Here is a 23,920-nt window from a genome sequence, read left to right as displayed (position 1 = left end):
CGAAGGAGCTTGCTCCTCCGACCAGCGACTTCCCCTGCTCTCTTCTCCTGGCAGTGTGTCATTTTCATCAGCGACCATCTCTGAACGCTGATGCAAACGGGACACTGAGCAATATAATTGCTGAGCAATATATTGCTAGCGATCATATTGCTCCGTGTGTACGCACCTTAAAATTCAATTCTTGTTGAAAAATGTTTGTACTTAACATCAGTAGCAATTTTGTATATGTACTAACATTGGTGCCTGCAATACTAAATCTCTTATTTGCCCCTCTGCGTCAGCCTGTCGGCCCCTCCCTTTTAGAATGTAAGCTCTCACAATCAGGGCCCTCCCTCCTCATGTGCTTTCTCTTCTTAGAACTACATACCTGTATACAGTATGTGTTTTGGTTGCCTCTCTCCTTACTCCATGTAACAGCACCTACCCCTAGGTCTCTGCCACCTTAATAATTACCTCAGGAAAACATCTTCTACAATGGAAGCAACTTTGGGCCTAAAATAAAATTGGACGCGGGAGTCGTTTGTGTGAATGACACATTTCTGTACCACACCGATATTGCCAAAGCGGGTAACACAGCCAGCTACAGGATGCCAGGTACCGCCACCCACAGGGATGGGCCTGAGATCCCCATATAACCCTGCTGTCCGCCTCTGTAATCTGTATTATGGGATTTGTGGCCCTTTAATTCCTTGGAATTGGAAACATGTTGGTTGGAGAGTGCATGTGTGCTGGGGTGTTCTGGGAAATACACCCACCCCCCAGTCCTGCTCTTGTATTTTCTCAGTGAGAAGTCACCTGACCCAGTGTCCACAGCTGGGAATTAATGAGGATCCCAGTACTCTCCTCCCCCCCTTCTGCTGGGACCAATAAACTGCTGGCTGCTCCCCCCCATCCTGTCCATCTGTTGCTGCAGGCGAGGCGAGAGGCACCAGGCTGCAGAGGTAGGAGACATTCTCTCTCAGTCCCTGTGACTGTATGTATCTATCTGTTTGTGTGTGTCTATATTCTACATGTCTCACCCATTGGGGCACATCTGTTTAACATGTAGTACATGTCAGATCATGTGCAGGTCCTGCGCCTCTCACTCAATGGCTGACTACCTGGGCACCTTCCCATGTACCTTGGAACATATTTACCTTGTAGTATGGTAGAACTGGTTACAAGAAGACGCACATGTAACACACATGCATGGGAAGACAAAATGGTTACAATGGGAGGTGTGTAGTTTGTAGTTACTCTGTTGTCTGTGTGATGATTATGGTTTGGCCACGACGTGTTGCATGTTATGTACACATACATGTAGTTAGTTTTATGTGGAATGAGTTGGAGGCACGGCACAGGTTTTGTCATTTCTTCATCTGTATAATGAGTAATACACCTGTGTACCTGTCCTGGTGTCAGGCTGATATACTGTACAGGTGTGGGGTTCCCTGCACCTGGCTGTGTCTGTATAATGAGTGATACACCTGTGTACCTGTCCTGGTGTTGGGCTGATATACTGTACAGGTATGGGAGTTCCCTGCACCTGGCGGATGTGGCTGTATAATGAGTAATACACCTGTGTACCTGTCCTGGTGTTGGGCTGATATACTGTACAGGTGTGGGGGTTCCCTGCACCTGGCGGATGTGGCTGTATAATGAGTAATACACCTGTGTACCTGTCCTGGTGTCGGGCTGATATACTGTACAGGTGTGGAGTTCCCTGCACCTGGCGGATGTGGCTGTGTCTGTATAATGAGTAATACACCTGTGTACCTGTCCTGGTGTTGGGCTGATATACTGTACAGGTGTGGGGTTCCCTGCACCTGGCGGATGTGGCTGTGTCTGTATAATGAGTAATACACCTGTGTACCTGTCCTGGTGTCGGGCTGATATACTGTACAGGTGTGGGGTTCCCTGCACCTGGGGGATGTAGCTGTGTCTGTATACTAAGTAATACACCTGTGTACCTGTCCTGGTGTCGGGCTGATATACTGTACAGGTGTGGGGTTCCCTGCACCTGGGGGATGTAGCTGTGTCTGTATAATGAGTAATACACCTGTGTACCTGTCCTGGTGTTGGGCTGATATACTGTACAGGTGTGGGGGTTCCCTGCACCTGGCGGATGTCTGTATAATGAGTAATACACCTGTGTACCTGTCCTGGTGTGGGCTGATATACTGTACAGGTGTGGGGGTTCCCTGCACCTGGCTGTGTCTGTATAATGAGTAATACACCTGTGTACCTGTCCTGGTGTGGGCTGATATACTGTACAGGTGTGGGGGTTCCCTGCACCTGGCGGATGTCTGTATAATGAGTAATACACCTGTGTACCTGTCCTGGTGTTGGGCTGATATACTGTAGAGGTATGGGGGTTCCCTGCACCTGGCGGATGTCTGTATAATGAGTAATACACCTGTGTACCTGTCCTAGTGTCGGGCTGATATACTGTACAGGTGTGGGGTTCCCTGCACCTGGCTGTGTCTGTATAATGAGTGATACACCTGTGTACCTGTCCTAGTGTCGGGCTGATATACTGTACAGGTGTGGGGTTCCCTGCACCTGGCTGTGTCTGTATAATGAGTAATACACCTGTGTACCTGTCCTAGTGTCGGGCTGATATACTGTACAGGTGTGGGGGTTCCCCCTGCACCTGGCAGGGGTCGCTGTGTCTGTGTATAATAAATAATACAGATATTCCACACGGTCTCACAGAGCTCAGCGCTGAGCCCTACTATGCGACTATTATCCATGGATCGGTTTCCTGCTGTTGTGGCACTACAACTCTCAGCAGGGCATATGCAGCAGCAGGTGGTGGTTATCACCGGTTTCTCCCATGTGCCGGCCTCTGTTCCGTACATTGGCACATCTCTGAGCTGTGTCCTTGGCCCGCAGGTGCCCCCACATCACCTGGGTGGCTGTCCTGGGAGGATTAACCTGTTCAATGTGAGGGGAGAGAGTCTGGTAACAGTACCTGAGGCCTGGTGCAGTACTACTCCTACCATGTATGATTTCTGTGATATACTCTGTAATCAGTACTCTCCCGTAAAGTTATCGGATGGTTCTACTGCTGCATGTAGGGATCTAGGTGTATAATCCTCAGCTAAGGCAGTGTTTACAGGCCAGGTTTTAGGGGAATCCAGGCTTGAGCACAGATGACTTCATTAGTATCTCGGCTCATTTGATTTACCCATCTGGACTCAGGCATAGATATTCTTAAAACCTGGCCTGTAAGGGAGTAGGACCGCTGTGTGGGGCAGGACGTGGTCAAAGGTAACATATTGTCCAAGGGCTCAGGATGCAGAGATTGGGATCGTTATAGGAGCAGATCTTGTACCCCGGGGTGGTAGTGATGGGCACATGATTGGCAGGTACCCCAGTGTACGGGGCTTTAAGTCTCTGGCATTAGATGGGTTTCCCGTCAGTAATGGTCACTTTCCGCTTTCTGTCACAGACTCTGACATATGATCCAGTTAATGTGTCACCTGCACAAATATTTGGAGAGCAGAGGCAGCGTGAGGGGGAGACCAGCAACTGTCCTGCGTGGCAGACCACACACCTTGCAGACGCCACCATGACCGGACGCTCTGTGCTTGCCCTCTGCGCCATCACTTTCCTGGCTGCAGGTAAGTATCATGGTCTCCTGGGGTGAGCCAACGCTACGCTTTCCCTGGGGTCTGGGACCTCTCACCTGCTGCTCTGATATTTAGGGGGAAATTTACTAAAGGAAATTTAAAAAAAAAATAGGTGTATTTGTATCCAGAATAAGAATTGACGTATTTTCGGGATAGTAAATGTCAAAAATAACGGTATTTCTGGATACAAATACACCTATTTTTTTTACAAATTTCCTTTAGTAAATTTCCCCCTTATTGTGCTCCACAGCCTTCTGCAGCCCTCTCAATGACTACCAGAGGTCCAAGGCAGCTGAGCTGGTACACCTGTTCAAGGGGAACGTTCATGATGAGATTAAGAAGGAGGTCCACCTGTGTGCTAAGATGTGCTCTGATCTCCTGGACTGTAGGTGAGGTCTCTAAATGTGGCTGGGTGCTGGGGGCGCCTTGACCAAGTGGCGTGGATGTCATAGCTGGGTGCTGGGGTCACCTGAGCCAAGGCTAAGTGGCGTGGATGTTGAGGCTGGGGTGTCTAGAATGTGGCTGATTACTGGGCATGGCTAGGCCATGGATAAGTGGTGTGGCTGCCTGGGCCGTGGCTAAGTAGTGTGAATGCTGTGGCTGGGAATGCCTGGGATGTGGCTTAGTAATGTGAATGCTGTGGCTGCGGATGCGTGGGTCATGGCTAAGTAGTGTGGATGCTTTGGCTGCGGATGTCTGGGCTGTGGCTAAGTAGTATGGTGTGGCTGTGAATGCCTGGGCTGTGGCTTAGTAATGTGGATGCTGTGGCTGGGCCGTGGCTCAGCAGTGTGGGTACTGTGGCTTGGGATGTCTATGCCTGGGCCATGGCTTAGTAGTGTGGATGCTGTGGCTATGGATTTTTGGGCTGTGGCTTAGCAGTGTGGATGCTGTGGCTCGGGATGCTTGGACTGTGGTATAGCAGTGTGGATGCTGTGGCTTAGTAGTGGGAATGCCTGGGCTGTGGCTTAGCAGTGTGGATGCTGTGGCTTGGTAAGCCTGGGCTGTGGTATGCAGTGAAGATGCTGTGGCTTAGCAGTGAGGATGCTGTGGCTAGGGATGCTTGGGCTGTGGCTTAGTAGTGTGGATGTTGTGGCTGGGGATGCTTGGGCTGTGACTTAGCAGTGTGGATGCTGTGGCTCGGGATGCCTGGGCTGTGGCTTAGTATTGTGGATACTGAGGATTCCTGGGCTGTGGCTTAGCAGTGAGGATGCTGTGGCTAGGGATGCTTGGACTGTGGCTTAGTAGTGTGGATGTTGTGGCTGGGGATGCTTGGGCTGTGGCTTAGCAGTGTGGATGCTTTGTTTGGGCATGCCTGGGCTGTGGCTTAGTAGTGTGGATGCTTTGTTTGGGCATGCCTGGGCTGTGGCTTAGTAGTGTGGATGCTGTGGCTGGGTGCTGAGGATGATGGCTGGTCTGTGGCTTAGCAGTTTGGATGCTGTGGCTGAGTGCTGGGGATGCCTGTGCTGTGGCTTAGCAGTGTGGATGCTTTGTTTGGGCATGCCTGGGCTGTGGCTTAGCAGTGTGGATGCTGTGGCTGGGGATTCTTGGGCTGTGGCTTAGTAGTGTGGATGCTGTGGCTGGGTGCTGAGGATGATGGCTGGTCTGTGGCTTAGCAGTTTGGATGCTGTTGTTGGGGATGATTGGGCTATAGCTTATTAACGTTGATGCTGGGTATGCATGGGATATGGCTTAGCAGTGTGGATGCTGTGGCTGGGTGCTAAGGATGCCTGGGCTGTGGCCTAGCAGTGTGGGTGCTGCGGATGCCTAAGCCGTGGGCTGGATGCGGAGTCCCATATGCTCCCAGTGTCCCTTTGTGCCCCCTAGTTTATGTTAGACCCTCGTGTAACTTGTTCTCTTCCCGTCCCACAATACTTCAGGTCTTTTGACTATAACTTGAAGACCCTCAGCTGCCGCCTACTGCCCTGGACCCAAAACTCCCCCAATGTCGCACTACAGAAAAACATCAACTATGACGTCTACCAGAAGAAAGGTGAGCGGAGATGGCACCGGGCCGCTCCTGTGGGGCACTGCCGGTATGTGCTGGTGCCCACAGAAATTCCTTGGGGCACTGAATGTCTGAGGCTGGTACACATTAGGCCAACTTGTTACTACGCCGACAGAGCAGCCAAGTGCGTACTTGGTAACAGACCCTCCCCTATCCTGTCAGTGGGTACTTGGTAACAGACCCTCCCCTATCCTGTCAGTGGGTACTTGGTAACGGACCCTCCCCTATCCTGTCAGTGGGTACTTGGTAAGGCTCCCTCCCCCATCCTGCCACCCCTCTGGTGGTGTCCTATCCAGTGCTAGTACCACCTTATTCCCTGCATCTCTGCTGCCCATCGATGGCACTGGCTGGCACAGACCTATATACCTCCCTATTGTACTAAGTCATTGGAGGTGATCTCTCCCCAGACTACGTCCGTGACTGTGTGGTGGGTGATGGGACAACGTACCGCGGAACCGTGTCTAGGACCGTGAAGGGGAGGACTTGCCAGCAATGGCGCCTGAAATTCCCTCATGAGCACAAGTGAGTATGACAAGTTTACTCCACAGATACAGCAGTATACCTCCTTATAATCTGTAAGTAGTGATGTCATCGGTGTCTATTGTATGCCTGCCAGGCCTACAGGTATGTGCGTGTATTGGTACGCCTGTGCCCGGAGGCGGCATGTTCTAGCCGGAAGGAAAATAGATGCATTTAGTTCTACCAGCTATACTCCTATTTATGCTGTATTTTATCATTACACCCTGTAAGTTACCTTGTCATTTGTTTTTATGTTTGCTTTGTACGACGCTGCGGACACTCTGTGGCACCTTTTATAAATAAACAAACTACTACCACTAGTAGTAGCATTGCCCAGTAATCCCCCACATTCCTATCCGAGTGACTGACAGACGCCCAAAGGAACCAGCTAGTGTCCTGTCCCCCAGCTAGCACACCCTGGGGCACCGCGCCCCCCCACCATAGTTTTGGATATAAGGAGAGAAACAGAAGTTTGTAACTTGCACAGTAATAGGGGTGAAGCTGAGTGGAACGTGCTAGCCTGACAACTTGGTACATTTCGGTTATCCAGCACCAAGCGCCTCGCCATGAGGCTGTGCCGCTCAGAATCACCACTAGAGGAAACCTTTCCCACATACAGGGGAGATGTATCGAGCACAGTGCTGATATAAGGCTACAGTGATCCGCATGCTGGTCCGCCTTACATGAGCACCCACAAGGTCGCGATGCTCATCAGACCAGGATTAGTTAGGGTTACCTGAAGCTATAATGGTCCGGTATAAGATGGAGTTCTGCTGCTGAGCATGCCAGGTATAACGGATCTCCCAGATTTAGAGCTGGTACCTGGCTTGACCCACACATTTCGCCCTCTGACAGCCGTAGAGTTTTTGGTCCTCAAATAACATCAGAACTTTATCTGTGAACTCCATTGTGCCATGAAATGTCTGTTAATGATGGGGGCTGTTGTCACATGTTCTAGACCCGGTTACATGTACGTATATAATCATTCACATGAGAACATTTATTATTCTCTCCCAGATACTTCCCGACGCCTCAGAACGGGTTGGATGAGAATTATTGTCGGAACCCAGACCGTGATTTGAAAGGACCGTGGTGTTACACGACCGACAAGAACGTGCGACACGAGCTGTGTGCCATTAAATCCTGCGATAAGGGTATGGTACCACCGTCAGTTTGACGGATACACCCGGCGTCTCTACAGCTTGCACCCATGCCCCGATGAGTAATCACATCAATGGCAGCGCGAAACACCTCTCGCCTTGCACTGCAGATGCTGGCCTGCGACAGTGACCGCACAGGAATTGGTGCTGCAGCACTTTGTACGCAGACTGTTGCGCCCAGTTGTACAACCTGATGTACACAGCCTAGCTAAGTACTATTGTTGCGGCCAGTTAAATGATTTCTAACAATTATTGTGTGCACACATCGATTTTTGACTATATAGTAAATTAGATAGCGAGTTGGTGGAAATTAGATCCTAAAGTGTGTCCCCGCGGAATCCGAATCGAAAGTAGTAATAGACCATGCAGCATAGTCCTATAGGTGAGTACACTAGCTGCGATCGGGCGGTGGCTGGCAGGGTACCAGCATCGGCTGAAGGGAGGGAGGGATGGATGGTACATGGGGCGGAGGGATATAGCAGAAATAGGCTTGCCTGCAAAGTCTATTTCTACTGTGATCCCACAGGCCCGCGCATCTGGGTCAAATTTAGACCAAATGCGGCTTATTACTGGCGACTCGACTACTATCTCAGAATGAGGGCCTCTGCTCCTCTACCCTCCTTGGCACCCACCCCTCTCCCCCCTTTGGCACCTGCCTCTCCCTACCTCTGCCAGCACCCTACTCATATGGAATTTATATAGGCGGCTCAGTAGGAGTGTAACCTGCCATCCTTTATTTTGTAGCGGTCTGTCTGAACTGTAATGGAGAAGATTACCGGGGGTCTGTGGACAGAACGGAGACGGGCAGAGAGTGCCAGCGATGGGACCAGCAGAGCCCGCACCCTCATACCTATAATCCACAGAAGTGAGTACTGGCCCCGTATAGGAGGATCAGGGACCGGTTCTGTGGCCTGATTTAGCCCCGGTCACTGCTGTGTCCCGAGCACCACGCCATAGGCGCTGATTCTATGGGTGCTCAAGGGGTTGAGCTCCCTCGGCTGGGCCGCCGAATTAATGTGCTGATTTGCAGCTGCAGCACCTGCATCGCCGGACCTGCCGCCTGGGAAAACAGTATGCTGGGATGTCGGGAAGAGTGTATTCTGTCCGCGGAGTAATACGCAGATGTGGGGCGGGCAAGCTTGTGTGTGCCGTGCGGCGCCAGCGTCTCATGTCTGATGCCGGTGCTGCATACCGCGCACTGACTGAATAGCTCAGCATCGGCCCATGTCCCACTGCACTCCCCCTCCCTAGTAGCCAGCACAGGTACTGTGGGGTCATTTATGTACCTGCACTTTTATGTATTTGGCACTGCTGCCGTAATTTGAATATTGGAGACAACTGTGCTGTGTAATATAAATTGGTATTATTTTTGTGGCCACGCCCCTTCCACATAAAGACACTCCCCTATATTTTTGGCTTGAGCACCCACCAGCAAATTCATAAATCGGCACCTATGCACCACACTCTGGGATTGGGGACTAAATGGCCTCCTCTCCGGTCATGCGCTTCTGGGCTCCTCGCGCGCTGTAATGTGTACCTGTTCTCGTTTCTCCTGCAGGTATCCTGACAAACACCTAGATGATAATTACTGCCGTAACCCGGACAGCTCGGAGAAGCCCTGGTGCTACACTATAGACCCCAGGGTGGAGCGGGAATACTGCAATATCACCCTGTGCAGTAAGTTCTAATGCTGCTCCTTGTCTGCAACAATCAGATGGATGTCTGCTTACACAATATGAAAGGAAAGCTGTCATTGGATGCTGGTAATCTGTTGCTCTTATAAAATTTGTGACATCTAGTGTATTGGAGGAGAACTGCAGGCAATTATCCTGATCATACCTTTATGTAATCATCCTTTTAGTACATCTTTTATTTATTAACAGTTTCTTATATAGCGCACACATATTCCGCAGCGCTTTACAGAGAATATTTGAACACTCACATCAGTCCCTGCCCCAGTGGAGCTTACAATCTATATTCCCTACCACATGTACATGCACACAGACATTTTAGGGTTAATTTTTGTTGGAAGCCAATTAATTTACCTGTATATTTTTGGATTGTGGGAGGAAACCACAAGCACGGGGAGAATATACAAACTCCGCACAGTTAGAGCCATGGTGGGGATCGAACCCATGACCTCAGAGCTGTGAGGCAGTAATGCTAACCACTACACTATCCGTACTGCCCCCTATATATAACACATGGTGGGGATAGAACCCATGACCTCAGAGCTGTGAGGCAGTAATGCTAACCACTACACTATCCGTACTGCCCCGTATATATAACACATGGTGGGGATAGAACCCATGACCTCAGAGCTGTGAGGCAGTAATGCTAACCATTACACCATCCGTGCCTGATGGGTTTCTGGTCCCTCCATCTGTAATTACTCAGTCTGGTATTATTACTGTCCCCAATTGTGAAGCCCTACAGAATATGCTGGCGCTATAGAAGTAACTGCTGATATAATGACCTGTAGTCCCTGAGGCTGTAACTGGCTGCATTATATTATCCATACAGGTGAGGGTCCGGTTATTGCTGCCCCGTTACATTATATTGTCCCCGGTGAGGGTCCCGTTATTGCTTCCCCGTTACATTATATTGTCCCAGGCGAGGGTCCGGTTATTGCTGCCCCGTTACATTATATTGTCCCCGGTGAGGGTCCCGTTATTGCTTCCCCGTTACATTATATTGTCCCCAGTAAGGGTCCTGTGATTGCTGCCCCGTTACATTATATTGTCCCCGGTGGCGGTCCGGTGATTGCTGCCCCGTTACATTATATTGTCCCCGGTAAGGGTCCGGTTATTGCTGTTCCGTTACATTATATTGTCCCCGGTGAGGGTCCGGTTATTGCTGCCACGTTACATTATATTGTCCCCGGTGAGGGTCCTGTTATTGCGGCCCCGTTATATTATATTGTCCCCGATGAGGGTCCCGTTATTGCTGCCCCGTTACATTATATTGTCCCCGGTGAGGGTCCCGTTATTGCTTCCCCGTTACATTATATTGTCCCAGGTGAGGGAACTGTTATTGCTGCCCCGTTACATTATATTGTCCCCGGTGAGGGTCCCGTTATTGCTTCCCCGTTACATTATATTGTCCCCGGTAAGGGTCCTGTGATTGCTGCCCCGTTACATTATATTGTCCCCGGTGGCGGTCCGGTGATTGCTGCCCCGTTACATTATATTGTCCCCGGTAAGGGTCCGGTTATTGCTGTTCCGTTACATTATATTGTCCCCGGTGAGGGTCCGGTTATTGCTGCCACGTTACATTATATTGTCCCCGGTGAGGGTCCTGTTATTGCGGCCCCGTTATATTATATTGTCCCCGATGAGGGTCCCGTTATTGCTGCCCCGTTACATTATATTGTCCCCGGTGAGGGTCCCGTTATTGCTTCCCCGTTACATTATATTGTCCCAGGTGAGGGAACTGTTATTGCTGCCCCGTTACATTATATTGTCCCCGGTGAGGGTCCCGTTATTGCTTCCCCGTTACATTATATTGTCCCCGGCGAGGGTCCCGTTATTGCTGCCCCGTTACATTATATTGTCCCCGGCGAGGGTCCCGTTATTGCTTCCCCGTTACATTATATTGTCCCCGGCGAGGGTCCCGTTATTGCTGCCCCGTTACATTATATTGTCCCCGGCGAGGGTCCCGTTATTGCTGCCCCGTTACATTATATTGTCCCAGGTGAGGGAACTGTTATTGCTGCCCATGACATGATTGCTCTTCCCTTCTCCATCCCACACTCCTGTGAAGCAGAGAAGCAGCGATTACAGAATGCGCCCAAAAATAACTGTTTCACTGGGCGCGGAGAGGTCTACCGGGGAAAGGCGGCTGTGACCACCTCGGGAATTACCTGCCAACGATGGGACTCGCAGACTCCACACAAACACCGGTTCCTGCCTGAGAAATACCCCTGCAAGTGAGTAGCCTGGTGCGCGCACACCTGTGCTCCAACAACCTCAATGTTATACAAATAGATAAAAATATTTTTTTTTGCATGTAGCTATATAATTCTCAGCAAGGCAGCACCTCTCATTACAAGCAGCAGGGGGTGCTAGCTAGATCCCTTTTGCTATAAACCTCAGAGATCTGGTCTGGGAGGGGTACAGCTGTAGTTTCAGGACTTGGAACATTTGTAGAACTTACACTACAGTTACACAAAGACATATCAGACTCTCCATGTAGCAATGGAATTGCCGTCCACATGTACCTGCAGCTACAAGATGTTCCATATGTGATTATTCATAGGGGACTGGAAGAAAATTATTGCCGAAATCCAGATGGATCAGAAGCCCCCTGGTGTTTCACCACCAACCCCAACATGAGAGTGGCCTACTGCTTCCAAATCAAACGCTGTCCGGACGAGATCCATGATACCACAGGTGAGGCTGTGACCCTTCCTATCTCCTGCCCGTAGTGCCAGACCCCGCAGGTGAGACTGTGACCCTTCCTATCTCCTGCCCGTAGTGCCAGACCCCGCAGGTGAGACTGTATCCCTTCCTATCTCCTGCCCGTAGTGCCAGACCCCGCAGGTGAGACTTGATACCTTGCTTTCTCCTGCCCGTAGTGCCAGACCCCGCAGGTGACACTGTAACCCTTCCTATCTCCTGCCCGTAGTGCCAGACCCCGCAGGTGAGACTGTAACCCTTCCTATCTCCTGCCCGTAGTGCCAGACCCCACAGGTGAGACTATATATCCCTTGCTTTCTCCTGCCCGTAGTGCCAGACCCCGCAGGTGACACTGTAACCCTTCCTATCTCCTGCCCGTAGTGCCAGACCCCGCAGGTGACACTGTAACCCTTCCTATCTCCTGCCCGTAGTGCCAGACCCCGCAGGTGAGACTGTAACCCTTCCTATCTCCTGCCCGTAGTGCCAGACCCCACAGGTGAGACTATATCCCTTGCTTTCTCCTGCCCGTAGTGCCAGACCCCGCAGGTGACACTGTAACCCTTCCTATCTCCTGCCCGTAGTGCCAGACCCCGCAGGTGACACTGTAACCCTTCCTATCTCCTGCCCGTAGTGCCAGACCCCGCAGGTGACACTGTAACCCTTCCTATCTCCTGCCCGTAGTGCCAGACCCCGCAGGTGAGACTGTATCCCTTCCTATCTCCTGCCCGTAGTGCCAGACCCCGCAGGTGAGACAGTGACCCTTCCTATCTCCTGCTCGTAGTGCCAGACCCCCCAGGTGAGACTGTGACCCTTCCTATCTCCTGCTCTTAGTGCCAGACCCCGCAGGTGAGACTGTGACCCTCCCTGTCTCCTGCCTGTAGTGCCAGACCCCGCAGGTGAGACTGTATCCCTTCCTTTCTCCTGCCCGTAGTGCCAGACCCCGCAGGTGAGACTGTATCCCTTCCTATCTCCTGCCCGTAGTGCCAGACCCCGCAGGTGAGACAGTGACCCTTCCTATCTCCTGCTTGTAGTGCCAGACCCCGCAGGTGAGACTGTGACCCTTCCTATCTCCTGCTCTTAGTGCCAGACCCCGCAGGTGAGACTGTGACCCTCCCTGTCTCCTGCCTGTAGTGCCAGACCCCGCAGGTGAGACTGTATCCCTTCCTTTCTCCTGCCCGTAGTGCCAGACCCCGCAGGTGAGACAGTGACCCTTCCTATCTCCTGCCCGTAGTGCCAGACCCCGCAGGTGAGACTGTATCCCTTCCTTTCTCCTGCCCGTAGTGCCAGACCCCGCAGGTGAGACTGTGACCCTTCCTATCTCCTGCCCGTATTGCCAGACCCCGCAGGTGACACTGTAACCCTCACTATCTCCTGCCCGTAGTGCCAGACCCCGCAGGTGACACTGTAACCCTCACTATCTCCTGCCTGTAGTGCCAGACCCCGCAGGTGAGACTGTATCCCTTCCTTTCTCCTGCCCGTAGTGCCAGACCCCGCAGGTGAGACAGTGACCCTTCCTATCTCCTGCCCGTAGTGCCAGACCCCGCAGGTGAGACTGTATCCCTTCCTTTCTCCTGCCCGTAGTGCCAGACCCCGCAGGTGAGACTGTGACCCTTCCTATCTCCTGCCCGTATTGCCAGACCCCGCAGGTGACACTGTAACCCTCACTATCTCCTGCCCGTAGTGCCAGACCCCGCAGGTGACACTGTAACCCTCACTATCTCCTGCCCGTAGTGCCAGACCCCGCAGGTGAGACAGTAATCCTTCCTATCTCCTGCCCGTAGTGCCAGACCCTGCAGGTGGGACTGTATCCCTTCCTATCTCCTGCCCGTAGTGCCAGACCCCGCAGGTGAGACAGTGACCCTTCCCATCTCCTGCCCGTAGTGCCAGACCCAGCAGGTGGGACTGTATGCTAGTCCATTGTGTGAGGTGTGATAGGTGTTACTGGTAATGTAGCAGAATACCTGAGTGACTGGTAAAATAGCAGCCAGACAAAGGGATATATCTAGGTCAGCAAGTAATCTGGGTGATAATAGGTCAGACCACCCAGGGGATGTACAATGGGTCTCTGCTGCACTATACTGGCTGACCTAGCATTGGGATATCTGACACAACCCCCTGAGTAGACTTTGTGGCACCAGAGGGGATCTGACAGGTATATAAGGAGAGCAGTCTCTCAATGGAGGAGATTCTATTCTGGTGGATCCTGTATACCAGACATCAGAGGTAACCTACCCGGGCAGGGTCTGTGTGAGCCAGTACCCCAGGCTGGGGGACACAGGACTGTCTAGCTAACGGCAGGGGTATGGCTGCTGTATACCAGACATCACAGGAAACCTACCAGGGCAGGGTCTGTGTGACCAGTACCCCAGGCTGGGGGATACAGGACTGCCTAGCTAACGGCAGGGGTATGGCTGCTGTATACCAGACATCACAGGAAACCTACCAGGGCAGGGTCTGTGTGACCAGTACCCCAGGACCATGACCCCAGGCTGGGGGACACAGGACTGGCTAATGGCAGGGGTAAAGCAGCTGTATACCAGACATCAGAGGTAACCTACCCAGGCAGGGTCTCTATGAGCCAGTACCCCAGGCTGGGGGACACAGGACTGTCTAGCTAACAGCAGGGGTATTACTGCTGTATACCAGACATTACAGGTAACCTACCAGGACAGGGTCTGTGTGACCAGTACCCCAGGACCATGACCCCAGGCTGGGGGACACAGGACTGGCTAATGGCAGGGGTAAAGCAGCTGTATACCAGACATCAGAGGTAACCTACCAGGGCAGGGTCTGTGTGACCAGAACCCCAGGCTGGGGGATACAGGACTGTCTAGCTAACAGCAGGGGTATTACTGCTGTATACCAGACAGACCCTGTCCTGGTAGGTTACCTGTAATGTGTGACCAGTACCCCAGGACCATGACCCCAGGCTGGGGGACACAGGACTGCCTAGCTAACGGCAGGGGTATGGCTGCTGTATACCAGACATCACACGTAACCGACCAGGACAGGGTCTGTGTGACCAGTACCCCAGGACCATGACCGCAGGCTGGGGGACACAGGACTGTCTAGCTAACGGCAGGGGTATGGCTGCTGTATACCAGACATCAGAGGTAACCTACCAGGGCAGGGTCTGTGTGACCAGTACCCCAGGCTAGGGGACACAGGACTAGCTAATGGCAGGGGTATTACTGCTGTATACCAGACATCAGAGGTAACCTACCAGGGCAGGGTCTGTGTGACCAGTACCCCAGGCTGGGGGACACAGGACTGTCTAGCTAACAGCAGGGGTATTACTGCTGTATACCAGACATCACAGGAAACCTACCAGGACAGGGTCTGTGTGACCAGAACCCTAGGCTGGGGGACACAGGACTGCCTAGCTAATGGCAGCAGGTTATGGAGATTGCTATTTCAGGGTGCTGACTGGAAGAGGCTGCTGGAGGATCTATGTCACCATATTATACTGTACCACCTGAGCATCTTTTTCTGGGGGGGCCTCGAGTACAGAAAAACGGTGAGAAGGTGGGGGATACAATGCTTAGGGGGCGGGGGGGTGAAGCCCATAGGCTTCTATGGGATATTGCCAGCTTTTGCTGGCAATACCCCCTGCAGCGAAAACCCGCATATCAAAATGCGGTAAAGCCCCCAATAACTGATTTTTTTACAGCATTTTTCATTTAGAGAATCCCGCCCTATATATTTATATATACTCTTACTCTGAAATCTAGCGTCTACTGATATAAATAACGTGCTTGTATGTAATGTATGTGCCACAAATCGCCATCGGGAACCGCGTAGCTGCATCAGACAATGTTTGATGACCTCTTTCTTGCGCAGGTTGTTACACTGGAAATGGGGATACCTATAATGGGCGAGCGAACAGGACGAGGAAGGGGATCCCATGTAGTAACTGGAGTGAGAAATCTGAAGACCCCAAGTACGTCCTGCTAACAATCTAAGCCCCTGTTCCTGCAAACGAAAGGGTGAGACAATAAATATCCATCCTTCTTTCCCAATAGCCTGCAGGAGAACTACTGCCGAAACCCAGATGGGGACAGCCACGGACCCTGGTGCTACACAAAGGACCCTAAGACTCCGTTTGACTACTGTGCTGTGAAACCGTGCGGTAAGGAATACATGTATGCAGCGGTGTGTGGCTGATGTGCAATAACACTGTATAGGGTGTCCTCAATCATCCCTGTTTTACAGATGGGGAGATTCCAATTGGTCTAAAGGAAGCAGGTAAACATTCTCTCATCTCTTCTGGCATCTGCCTGCTTCACATTCTCTAATCTGATCTCTCTCACCTGCCCTTCTTACTCACACTCTCTCATATCTGGCACCTGCCCTTCTTACTCTCTCTCTAATTGGGTTTCTCATTCCAGAAAATATTCAGTTTGATTCTTGCGGTAAACGTTACGAGAAGCCTCCGGTGAAGGCACGGATAGTGGGCGGTTCCCCTGGAAACTCTCCGTGGACAGTCAGCTTGCGGAACCGGTACGAGGAAATCCTGGTACTTTATTATTGCGCTTTTCTTCTGTCAATGTTTTTTTTTCACTTTGATCTTTTTCTTCATCCAGACAAGGGGAACATTTCTGCGGGGGCTCCCTGGTGAAGGAGGATTGGGTGATCAGCACAAGACAGTGCTTTTCCTCATGGTAAGAATCCCCCAAACCCATCACACTGCTTTCTATACTGGTAGTTGGGTATGCCCACTCACATCCCTGTCTCCAGCTGTGTGGACATTCTAGCTGAGACCGGTCCTTGTCCCCCCACAAGATTGGGTGTCCTGCAATAAGGTGGCATCTTCTGGCCAATGTCTTATACCACTGATTGTGACCCATCTTCTCCTGTCCCCTGCAGCGATGCTGACCTCTCCGGGTATCAGGCTATGGTGGGCACGCTTTTCACTAACCCCAAAGCTACTGATCCTGATAAACAGTCTGTGGGCATCAGCAAGATCATGTGTGGTCCATCAGATTCCAGCCTGGTGATGCTAAAGCTGGAAAGGTAATGCGTTCCATGTTCTCCACCTGTCTGCTCCCTTTGCGCCTGTACTCTGAGTAGTAGTAGATGCTAGAGGTCCATGTACCAGGACGAGCAATGGAGAAGACTTTTTTTTTTTTTTTTTTTTTTTTTTTTTAGTGTGCCTGGTAACACCAGATGGCTATCGAGCGTGCGTGCGCATATATCTCATTATCGGGCTGTGAGCCAGGAGTAGGGAAATCCTCATGTATTACCAGTCTTGTATACATATATTACCATATAAATCACTGAAATATTCTCTGTATTGAAAATCGGACAATAGGGTGCTATCTGTATTGGATGGCACTCTGTATTTTATATTGGTCATTAGTTAATCTGTATTGTAAATCAGTCACCTAAGGTGGTACTTTACTCCTGCGCCATCCCTCTACCCTATAATCACAGGGTTATGGTACTGCCCACCATCTTGTTCCTTCCCTAACTCCACCTTCTATCTCTCTAGGCCGGTGACTCTGAACACCAGAGCAGAAGTGATATGTCTGCCTCCTGAGCGATATATCGTACCTGACGATACCTTATGTGAAATTGCAGGATGGGGGGATACACGAGGTAAGAACCAGCCACCCATTGGTGTAGTACATGAAGTGGGTGATCCTTTCTGTTACACACTCGCAGTAATGCCACCCATCTGAGCCTCGATGTGTCCTCTCCAGGTACTGGGCATGAAGATGTGCTGAAGATCGCCAAGTTCCGAGTGATGAGTAATGACGCATGTAACGTAGCCCATAAGAACCGTGTGGTGGACAGCGAGATCTGCACCAAGCCCACCTTCTTAGATGTGGGAGCGTGTGAGGTGAGTCTGGCGGTAATGTAGTGCCGTGTCTGCCGCAAAGATAATGAATGTGTGACTCCGCCAGATAATGAAATTTGTCTTACCTGGTAATCTTTTTTTCTTCGAGGATGTCAGGGGCCACAGGGCTTAATAGTGGGTAGAGAGCAACCAATTCCAGTACCAGAAAGGTTACATTTCTTGGCTCCTCCCCTCTACCCCACCCCACCCCAAGCTACGTTCAGTTTTTACCAAGCCAGGCAGGAGACAAGAAAGAGAAACACCATACAGAAATGCAATTAAACATATGTGAGGACAGAGAAAACCATAACTGTAACATGTGTGAGTTCCCTCAGAGGAACTATGACCTTTAATACCAATGAAGCAGGCGCGGCAGGGAGGGATCCCTGTGGCCCCTGACATCCTCGAAGAAAGAGATTTAACCGGTAAGACAAATCTCGTTTTAATTTTCGGGAGACATCAGGGGCCACAGGGCTTAACAGTGGGACTTCCTAAAGCAGCCACCTAAGGGAGGAGACGTGCCTGTACTCTGGCCAAATGCTGAGTCCTGGGAGGCAAACGTGTTGAACGCAAAGAAGCGTAATAAAGTATTAGCAGACTACCAAGTCATCACCCTGTACTGTTGCACTACCCATAAAAGCCCAAGGCGCACCCACAGTCCTCGTGGAATGAGCGGAGACCTCGTATTTGAAAAGCACAACGGACAAAGAGATAATCTGACTACCGAAGAACCTTAGTGCGACGGGCCTAGATGCCTCACGCACGGCCCACAGCTAGGAAGACTGTACAGGAGTGGCATCCAGCAATCTCCAGGATGACAGAAATTTAAACACCACCTTTGGGAGGTGTGAAGAACGGATCGAAAAACCACCCAGCCAGGATATAAGACTAGGAAAGGTGACTGACACTCCATGTACTGATACAATAGCAAAACTGCTTTCTAGGTAAGCTGAAGAGCCCTAAGGACCAGTGAAAGTCCCCACGGAGGAACCGTGGGAACCCAGGAAAGCTGGAGATGCAGAACACCCAGCCTGAAAATGCGGACATCCTGCAAGGATACCAACCTCCTTCGACAAAGGATGGGTAGAGGCTAAACTTGTACTTTCAAAGACAAGCACAAACTAGCCTCCAAACCCTACTGCAAGAATGACAGAATCCTGGCCCAGCTGTAAATGCTGGGATTGCTAAATGGTATGTACTCCCCAAAGAAGGCCCACGGGCCTTGAGCATAGTTGTAATGACCCTTGAGTTTAAGCCGTAGGCCATTAACAAAGAGATTTAAAACAGCTACTCCATCAAACCCAGATGCTGCAGTTAAGCAGAATAGATAAGATAATGAATTTGTCTGTTTAGCCTGAGTAAGGAACTCGTGCTCAGATGTACGCTGCTGTTGCTGCTGAGGATTTGCCCACTAGACAATAAGCAGTCACTGTTATTAGAAAGAGCAGGGCTCTACATAGAGGAGGACTAATTGAAGGGGCTACTGATAGCCTACAGATGCGAGAATCAGAGCCACCTGGGCCATGTAAAAGCAATGTACCTCCATTCACCCTCAACCCGTGTTAGATTACACTGAGGAGGTGGAAAGGTGCACATCTGCCTTGGGCGAAACAGGTTATTCAATATGTAAGAGCAAGACCAGGAATGGTACAAGGTGACCCAGTGGTAGGTGAGATGCCATCAAGTCCACACTGGTTCTGCCCTAACTGTGCACCAGCATCCGGAATACCCCGGGACGGAGGGCGCATTTGCTGTCATTAGAGTCTGACGGCTGAGAGTCCGCTTCTCAATTGAGGACCCCAGGGTAGCGTTGTCCGACCGGGCTAGTACGGGGCTACACCGGAGCCAAGGTTCCACCAAGACTGAGGCCCTGCAGGGCCACTCTCAGGTTGAGGACAGTGATCGACATCTGGGACACTTGTGCATTCCACAAGCCTTGGAAAGATCCTTTGCACGTTGCCTAACCCCACTATGGAGGCTGGGATCTGTGGTGTTGAAAGTCTACTAGTGAACTCAAAATAGACTCCTTGTGAGGTTCTGGTTCAGGGAAATCTGTACCGCCGGCGGAGTCAGAATATAAGACCTCGATCCCTAGTTGAGGATCTCCCGTTGGAGAGAACTTGAGCAGAACTGAACTCTGCCAAGTTGAAGGCCGATACCATTGAGTCCAGGACCCACATGCCGGCAAGTGACATCCAACCAAGGGTGAGGAGGCCCCGGACCAGAAAGTCCTGCAACGCCCCTATGGGAGGTAGGTATGCTGTATCCAACAGGGCCCTCAGAGGGTTATGGTCTGACTGGAAGCATAAAGGGCCTGGACCAATTTAAGGTCCAGCCGTGACAGCCGAAAAAGTCTACCACGTGGCCTCGGAGGACCTCAGGTGAACTTGCCCAGATCAGCAGGTTGTGTAGATACAGAAGTATCCAGAAACCCTGATTGCGAAGTCTGCATCTCCTGACTGTCATGGCCGTCGGAAACCTCTGCAGTGGTAAGGTCGAAAGGCAGTGCCTGAAACTGAAAATGACGGTCTTGCAGCGCAAACTGCAGAAACCACTGATGCTTCAATTTGATTGGGATATGCAGGTACACGTCCTGAATGTCCAGGGACGCCCTTCAGTTCCGTGGTTGCTAGGCCCGAACTCTTGTTCACAAGGTCTCCATCCTGAACTTTAGAACTCGGATGAATTTTCAGACTTGGTGTAATTGAGCAGGGGACAGAAAAATTTGGTGGTCTTCCAGACCGAGAGGAGGTAGGTGTAACAATTGGTGCCTCGCAGAGTTACTGGAACAATAACCCCAGATGACAGGAGTTTCTGGATGACCTGCTCCAGCGCTCTGTGCTTTTCCAAGCTCTTTGGAGAACTTGGTGAATGTCGCCGAAAGGTTATGGAGTATCCTTGTGAGACCATCCCAAACACATTTGTCTGACGTGGATTTCAGCCCTATGTCTGAAAACTGTAGCAGTCGACCCACCAGGTGAAGAGCCGCCCCGTTATGTGGAGAGGCTTATCTTCTGCTTAGAGTCAGATCGCCTGGAGGGCTAGGAATGGTTACCAGTGGCCCTGTAGGACTTGTGGACGGGTTCTCTGGCTACAGGAATGGTGCAGATGAGAGCTAAGCTACTAGCTGGGCCATACAGTACCCTGAGGAAGGGACCAGGCCCAAGGCGGCTCCTAAAAGGAGGCTGTATAGCTGCACCATTACAGTCAGCATAAACACTCATTTTATATAGTCACTAGGCCTGCATTCCCCATTTACTAGACATCGATGCAGGAGCCCTAATGTCACTAATGCTGCTTTTCCTGGAAAACATTTCCTTACAGAAAATATGCAGTGTGAAATGACACAGTTTACACAATATATGACAGGCAGTGATAGAGTTAAACTAATACACATATAGCAGGCATTGCAAATAAAAATGGCAGAGAGCTCCTTCAAGCCATTAGGTTACAGAGTTGTAATGCTCCAGTAGCCATATGTCCCTTTAGGAGAGGTACAGGGGGGGGATTTGCCTAAGTGGCCCGGCAGTGAAGAGGTGGAACCCCGGAATGGTAGTAAGGGATCAGGGGAGGAGACCCACGTGAGTATGTCCTTCCTCCTGTCCCCGGGGGAGGGGTTGTGTGAGGGGAGCTCACTCCCCCTGCTAGCAAATGGCCAACCAGGGATTATGACCTCATTTGTCGTCGGTAAATGGTGGGGTTCCAGGGTGCGCCAGACACCCCCATTTACCGGTGCCGCTGCCCACACACACCGGCTCCCTGGTGGTGCAGTGGGACAGATGGCGGACCAGTCTGGCTGCTTGCTAATGCAGCCCGGCTGTCCCCCCTGCCATACTGTTACAGCTACTATGACCAAGTGCGCATTGCACACACTCCCAGCGGGAGCGCGTTACCGGTGAATCTGTGTCCCAGTGCACTGTCACGGCCACGGTCCCCCATGTGCCCAGAGCCAGCCCTGGTCACACACCGGTGAGTGGCTACCAGGCCCAGTTGATGGGGTGGCAGTTCAGGTGTCTGAAAGACCCCCATCACTGCTGCCCTATCGCTGACACCAAGTCAAGTCAGTGTAAAAAGAAGAAAAAAATGTAGTTTTAAAAATCAGAAGTAAGGCTGCACAAATAAACCAATAAAAGTAGCTTGGTCTGGATGCGGGGTAGAGGGGAGGAGCCTGGATGACCTGGGAGCAGTCAAGATTAACCTTTCTGGCGCTGGAATTGGCCGCTCTCCACCCACTGTTAAGCCCTATGGCCCCTGACGTCTCCCAAAGTATAAAACTAGTTTTTTTATTATAAAAACCTTTTATTTGTACAACAGTCAGACTAGTAAATAAAACTAGTTCCCACTTTCCTCTTCATGCAGGGGGATTATGGTGGCCCGCTGGCCTGTCTGACCCATGATTGCTACGTACTGGAGGGAGTCATTATACCAGCTCGTGGCTGTGGCAAGAAGAATGTGCCAGGCATATACACTCGGGTCTCTGTCTACGTGGACTGGATCAACAAGGTTATGAAGATGATGTAATAGCTCTGGTACAAGGCGGACCATCAGTTGTGTAACTTCCACTGAATACAGTTGGACTCCCGCTGGGGTGAGGTAGCGGGAGGGTGAGTGGGGCTCTACAGGGCGAAAGTGGGAATCTTTATCCGTTTTCTTGTAAATAATTTTATAGTGTTGATTAAGCAGCAGGTTTTACCCCTCACATGAACCATATCCCAACAATCCAGGTGTTCAGGATTTGCCTATTCATGCACAGGTGAATCTGTGTAATCCCCGCTCGCCCTGTCTGACCCTTTTATGTGCAAATATAAACACCCTATTTTCTGCTGTTAATTTTTTTTTTTTAAATAAAGATTAAAGAAAAAAAACTGCAGCGTTCATTATCGGGGTAACTACAGCTAAAGTATCTGATGTCTCCTCTCACGCTGGTCGTGCAGACTGTAGATCATACGCAGGACTGGATTGGTAGCGCAGGACCACGGCGGAAGTTTCTCCGTGTTACGGAATCTGGTGGTTCTCAGCCTAATTCCTGTGTCATTTGTACTCAGGGGCTGGCTGGCAACTCTCAGCCTGGGGGGGCAGACATTTCGAAGTGGCCCAGCTTTTCACAGGAAACGCAATGCAAAAATTGGGGAGACAATTTGGGGGGGGGGGATTTAAACAGCAATTAGGTGCAAGTTTACATTTTTTGATAATCAGTTGGGGGCAGGTTTTTCCTAACCCTTCTCCCTGTACACACTAACCCTGCTTCCCTCACACACTACACTACTGACAGCTCTGCACTAGGTCCCCGCACATAATACACTACCCTTAACTCTGCATCTGCTCCCTATACACATTACACTATTGAAAGCCTTGCACCTGCTCCATGTACACAGTACTGCTAGCCCTACATATGTTCCCCACACACACACACACACGCTACCCCTAACCCTGCTTCCGCCACACACTACACCACCACTAGCCCTGCGCGTGGTCGCTGCACACACTGCCCCACTACACTACCGCTAGCCCTGCACATGGTCCCCACACACTACTGCTAGCTTTACATGTGCTCCCTGCACACACTACACTACCGCTAGCCCTGGATCCAATACAATACCCCTAACTCTGCACCTGCTCTCTATACACACTAAACTACCGCAAACCTTGCACCTGCTCCCTGCAAACACTACATCACCAGTAGCCCTACATACAGTATGCTCCACACACACTACCCCTAACCCTGCTTCCCTCACACACTACACTACTGACAGCTCTGCACTAGGTCCCCGCACATAATACACTACCCTTAACTCTGCATCTGCTCCCTATACACATTACACTATTGAAAGCCTTGCACCTGCTCCATGTACACAGTACTGCTAGCCCTACATATGTTCCCCACACACACACACACGCTACCCCTAACCCTGCTTCCGCCACACACTACACCACCACTAGCCCTGCGCGTGGTCGCTGCACACACTGCCCCACTACACTACCGCTAGCCCTGCACATGGTCCCCACACACTACTGCTAGCTTTACATGTGCTCCCTGCACACACTACACTACCGCTAGCCCTGGATCCAATACAATACCCCTAACTCTGCACCTGCTCTCTATACACACTAAACTACCGCAAATCTTGCACCTGCTCCCTGCAAACACTACATCACCAGTAGCCCTACATACAGTATGCTCCACACACACTACCCCTAACCCTGCTTCTTCCACACACTACACCACCGCTAGCCCTGCGCATGGTCCCCACACACTACCGCTAGCCTTACATGTGCTCCCTGCACACACTACTGCTGGCCCTGGATCCAATACAATACCCCTAACTCTGCACTTGCTCTCTACACACACACTAAACTACCGCAAACCTTGCACCTGCACACTCAAC

The 23,920-nt window shown here is 51.0% G+C and overlaps 1 protein-coding gene across 2 annotated transcripts; it reads left to right on the top strand.

Annotated features, from left to right (window-relative positions):
* The first annotated feature begins 789 nt into the window (after positions 1–789).
* Positions 790–22,364, top strand: MST1 (macrophage stimulating 1). 2 transcript variants are annotated; one of them, XM_083155882.1, is made up of 19 exons: positions 790–941; positions 3,434–3,605; positions 3,865–4,003; positions 5,492–5,604; positions 6,027–6,141; positions 7,156–7,292; positions 8,043–8,163; positions 8,857–8,975; positions 11,064–11,226; positions 11,556–11,689; positions 15,536–15,635; positions 15,718–15,824; positions 15,908–15,940; positions 16,084–16,195; positions 16,279–16,356; positions 16,562–16,708; positions 17,187–17,293; positions 17,398–17,537; positions 21,894–22,364. In XM_083155882.1, exons 2-19 carry the CDS (start codon positions 3,554–3,556, stop codon positions 22,053–22,055), a joined length of 2,079 nt encoding a protein of 692 aa, XP_083012008.1. In that variant the 5' UTR covers positions 790–941; positions 3,434–3,553; the 3' UTR covers positions 22,056–22,364. The 2 variants fall into 2 exon arrangements, with proteins under 2 accessions (XP_083012008.1, XP_083012007.1); XM_083155881.1 differs by having other exon boundaries at positions 11,061–11,226.
* Positions 22,365–23,920: the final 1,556 nt, after the last annotated feature.

Source organism: Crinia signifera, chromosome 8, assembly GCF_055691185.1.
Source record: "Crinia signifera chromosome 8, ASM5569118v1, whole genome shotgun sequence".
NCBI lineage: Eukaryota > Metazoa > Chordata > Amphibia > Anura > Myobatrachidae > Crinia > Crinia signifera.
Note: the sequence above shows the minus strand (reverse complement) of the source record. Positions and strands in the feature narration are given on the sequence as shown.

Bases quoted from the DNA above. Each gene is read 5' to 3' on its own strand.
- MST1 (XM_083155881.1), top strand. From the start codon at position 3,554: ATGACCGGACGCTCTGTGCTTGCCCTCTGCGCCATCACTTTCCTGGCT. The intron at 8,976-11,060 runs GTAAGTTCTAAT...ACTCCTGTGAAG, and splicing joins CTGCAATATCACCCTGTGCA to CAGAGAAGCAGCGATTACAG. The intron at 16,709-17,186 runs GTAATGCGTTCC...CTATCTCTCTAG, and splicing joins GTGATGCTAAAGCTGGAAAG to GCCGGTGACTCTGAACACCA.